Source organism: Carlito syrichta, unplaced genomic scaffold, assembly GCF_000164805.1.
Source record: "Carlito syrichta isolate Samal-C Ts95f unplaced genomic scaffold, Tarsius_syrichta-2.0.1 Scaffold314724, whole genome shotgun sequence".
Taxonomy (NCBI): Eukaryota; Metazoa; Chordata; class Mammalia; order Primates; family Tarsiidae; genus Carlito; species Carlito syrichta.
Genome location: NW_007258820.1, coordinates 33,474 through 37,997, shown reverse-complemented (window position 1 = coordinate 37,997; position 4,524 = coordinate 33,474). Strand labels below are relative to the sequence as shown.

General features: G+C 39.3%; 1 protein-coding gene across 2 annotated transcripts in view; it reads right to left on the bottom strand.

The window, feature by feature from the left end:
* Window positions 1-514: 514 nt before the first annotated feature.
* LOC103274324 (signal peptide peptidase-like 2A) overlaps window positions 515-4,524 on the bottom strand; it is a 34,445-nt gene continuing 30,435 nt past the window's right edge. For both annotated transcript variants that reach the window (XM_008071776.2, XM_008071777.2), the window contains one exon: window positions 515-822. In XM_008071776.2, coding sequence (XP_008069967.2) covers window positions 748-822 — 75 coding nt within the window. In that variant the 3' untranslated portion in view covers window positions 515-747. The remainder of the gene's footprint in view (window positions 823-4,524) is intronic.

The window sequence follows — 4,524 nt, the reverse complement described above, 5'->3', positions numbered from 1 at the left end:
CAAAAAAAAAAAAAAAATCTTTGAGTAGGAGTCTCACTCTGTCGCCCAGGTTGGAGTGAAATGGCATACTCACGGCCACTGCAGCCTTGGCCCACTGGGCTCAAGTGACCCTTCTGCCTCAGTCTCCCAAGTAACCAGAACTACAGGCGTGTGCCATCATACCTGGCTAATTTCTTAATTTATTGTAGAGATGAAGTCTCACCAAGTTGCCCAGACTGGTCCTGAATTCCTGGACTCAGGCAATGCTCTGGTACCCACTTCCCAAAGTGCTGAGATTACAGGTGTGAGCCACCACGCCTGGCCTTACATGATCTTAAAACAGCTATTTCTATAGGGCAGATAAAATTTGCATAATTCTCTAACAGTAAAATCTGTTCAAAAACTTACTTTGACAGTTATTCTTTTAGCTATCATTAGAGTTGAAATAAACAGATTTCAGTAAAAAAAAAAAAACTACAGGCTTGGGTCGAGGTTTTTTTTTTTTTTTTAAGAAAAATATACTGTATATAATACATCTTGGAAACTACAGACCATATGCTTTTATTTAATGTGAAGGCACACCTTTAACATAATTAAAAGCAAATGCAATTTAATTATTTATGACATAATTGTCAGTACCAACTCATAAAAATATATATTTGCAAGCTATTATTTAAGATTCTTTCAGATTGTCAATTCAAAATTTGATTTAAAAAGTTAAACTCTATTTGTAGAAAATCAATGACATTATTGCAGGTCCACATAATATCATTGCTGATCAATCTGTTCACCAGCAATCACAGGGTTTTCTTCATTTGTTGCAGAGTCCAGATGGTCCATCATCTAGGCACAAATAAAAGATGTTAGGAAATACAAAACTTCAACTTGCCCCCAATATTCACTAATTTAGCAAACAGATCCTCAGTTTTTAAAATAACACAGATTGCTCCATGGAACTGAGCATTCTTTTTAAAGCACTGTTTTAGTTCAATACCCACACTCCGGAGGAGATGATCAGAGTGACACTGAATCTTTCAGGAAGTCTAATCGTGTGACTCAGGACCAATTTGATAACTGCTTTTTCTGAATCTTTCACGATCTCCATTTCCCAGTATGAGTACTGCTCTTCATGGCAGTGAGAATGCCAACATGGAAAGAAGCTATTTCTGACACTTATTCCAGGACACTATTCCAGGCAGTGTCTACACATAGAGGTGGAAAAACTAAAAATGGCCCCAAGAGTCACTGTGAGAATGCCTGCAGGCTCTGGGACAGTGTAACATTACTGACACCTTGAACTGACCTTAAGACAATTTAAGAACAATACATGAAATTTTGGAAACAGTATATCAAACATTTCTACTAAAAAGCAAATAAACTTGAAGGTACTTAAAGGTCAAATTATATCTGAAAACAAAATCAAGAATACATTTGCTATAGACTAATTTAGAGGAAATACCAGCTAATCTTTTCTCAATCAGTCACTTTAGCTCTACCCATATTCCCATAGAGATTGTTTCATATTTGGGAATAAAGAAACTGCTTAAATGCTTATAGTGTTTTTACTGTTTTTCAGATAAAATTACATAAAAATAGAAAAAAGTACTTAATGTCTTTGTGAAGATTGTCAGATTTTTTGACTAGTGATTAAATTTCAGTATTGCCATGTACTTTTTTCTTCTCGTTTATGAAGAATTAGAAGAGGGAAAGATCAGCAAGATAAGTGTTCCTATTTTTGTAAACTGGTTCAAAAGGCTTTAGCGATTTTTGGAAGAGGAAGAAAAGGGAGAAATAATTTCCAAGTAGGGTCTTTGGACTTGCCAGGTAGAATACAACATAAGCTGAGGCTTTTGGCTGACAACTGTCTTGATGAATGGAGACAGCTTATAAAACACAAGCCTGCTGATACTACAAGTCATTTCAAGCCCCTCAACAGTCAGTTTTGAGGTACTTTATTTGCCAAAGATATCACCTAGATTAAGATAGCTACATATTCATAGCTCTTCTAGGGGGAAAAAAGCCAAATCAAGATTAACATTTTATTAAGCACTTCACTGCATGAAACATAAGACAAAATTATGGGGCAGTGACTTTTAGTCACCATTTAAATGAGAGGCAAAGGAGAAATATGCAAGATCTATTTAGTCTGCCCACCCCCTTCTGTAGGCCCCTTTTATTTTCTTTTCTTTTGTGTTGGAGTCTCATTTCGTCACCCAGGCAGGAGTGCAGTGGCACACTCATGGTCACCACAGCCTCGGCCTGCTGGGCTCAGGTGAGCCTTCCACTTCAGCCTTCCAAGTAGCTGGAACTACAGGCACATGCTATCATGCCTGGTTAATTTTTAATTTATTGTAGAGATAAGCTCTTGCCAAGGTGCCCAGGCTGACTCGAGTCAGGTGGGCTCAGGCAATCCTCACCTCAGCCTCCCAAAGTGCTGGGATTATAGGTGTGAACCACCGTGCCCGGCTATAGGCCCCTTTTCTTCTAGCAGTTTAAAAGCTCTGGGTGAGATGGATAGTGGGAATGGATGATGGGAACTCTTTGTCTTTCCCAAGATATGCTTACCCTGACAACTGTAACTTAATTAAATAATACCCCAAATTATAACATGCCTCTTCTTTTCTAACCCCCAAGTACCTTGTTGGCACTATACAGTACTCTAATTCCTAAATATGAAATATATTAATTAATTTATTTTTATTTTATTTTATTTTAAAGGAATGAGGCACACAGACAGCCAGAAGATGGAAAAGCAGGATTTATTGAGAGGACAGAAGAGCTCCCAGAGCAGGAGGGGACCTGAGGAGGTTGCCCAAAATATATTGATTTTAAAAAACTTTGGGGCCAGGTGCAGTGGCTCAAGCCTGTAATCCCAGCACTTTGGGAGGCAGAGGTGAGGGGATTTCCTGAGCTCACAGGTTCCAGAACAGCCTGGGCAACTTGACGAGACCTCATTTCTACAATAAATCAAAAAAGTTAGCCGGGCCGTGCTTGGTGGCTCAGCCTGTAATCTCAGCACTTTGGGAGGCCGAGGGGAGAGGATTGCCTGAGCCCGTGAGTTTGAGACCAGCCCAGGCAACTTGGCGAGACCTCATCTCTACAATAAATAAAAAACTAGCCAGGTGCTGGGCTCGGTGGCTCAGCCTGTAATCCCACACCTTTGGGAGGCTGAGGTGAGTGAATTGCCTGAGCCCGCGGGTTCGAGACCCGCCTGGGCAGTGAGACCTCATCTCTACAATAACTAAAAAAATCAGCCGGGTGTGGTGGCGCATGCCTGTAATTCCGGCTACTCGGAAGGCTGAGGCGGAAGGATCGCCGGAGCCCAGCAGGCCGAGGCTGCGGTGGCCAGGAGTGGCCACTGCACTCCAGTCTGGGTGACAGAGTGAGACTCCAACTCAAAAAAATAAAAATAAAAATAAATAAATAAAAAATAAAAATAAAAAAAAATTAGCCAGGTATGGTAGCGTGTGCTTTAAGTTCTGGCTACTTGGAAGGCTGAGGTAGAAGGATGGCCTGAGCCCAGCAGGTTGATGCTGGGGTGGCCATGAGCATGCCACTGCACACCAGCCTGAGCGATGGAATGAGACTCCCACTCAAATAAAACAAAACCAAAAATCTTTAAAAGCCATCTTATTAAGAAGTAAGCATCTTTACTCTCTACTGACTTTTCAATAAAAAAAATAGTAACATAAAGAGCAAACAGTTTTAATAAATCAACAAATTAGCATAAATAAATTAATGAGCAAAATTGATAAACATTTTCATAGTATTTGTAAACGGGCAAGTTCAGTTCGGTAAGATACTTTGAAACTAGGTCAGGTATCCTGACATTTTCTGATCGCTCTCTTATTTATAATTGAACCAATCTTCAAGTCTAGTAAAACACTCATTAAAAGCAGAGTAACAGGAGAGTTGTTTATACTAAGCAGAGTTGTTCTAAGTTATCTCTGTAGTCTGACTTGTCAGTTACAGCTCATGACTTCTAAAAATAATTAGAAGTACTAGTGACATTTAACAGACAACTCACCGTTTACTGGGTATCAACAAACTGAAAACTGAAACCCCACCCAGAGTAACTGAAAACTAAAAACTCACCCAGAGTAAAATAGCCCACTGGAGGTTGCTGCATAAATCTAACTCCACTGGTTTAGTATTAGAATAAAAAAAGTCCCCTAAAATGATGATTTCTCTTAATTGTTCTATATGTCAAAGTGATTATGACTGCTTGATTTGTCCCTTGCAAGGAAATAATACCTTTGTATACTCTATACTAATTCAAACAAAGACTTCACATAAAATCAAAAAAATGGAACTGAATACTATAGTTTTTGAAGTATTCCAGAAAAAAAGTTCATAAGAAATATAACTAACTTTGGGTTGCAGAAAAGAATTTACAGTAAAGATTTCCAAATTAAACTGGGCGCGGTGGCTCATGTCTATAATCCCAGCACTTTGGGAGGCTGAGGTGAGAAGATTGCCTGAGCTCACAGGTTCAAGACCAGCCTGGGCAACTTGGTGAGACTTCATCTCTACATAAATAAAAAA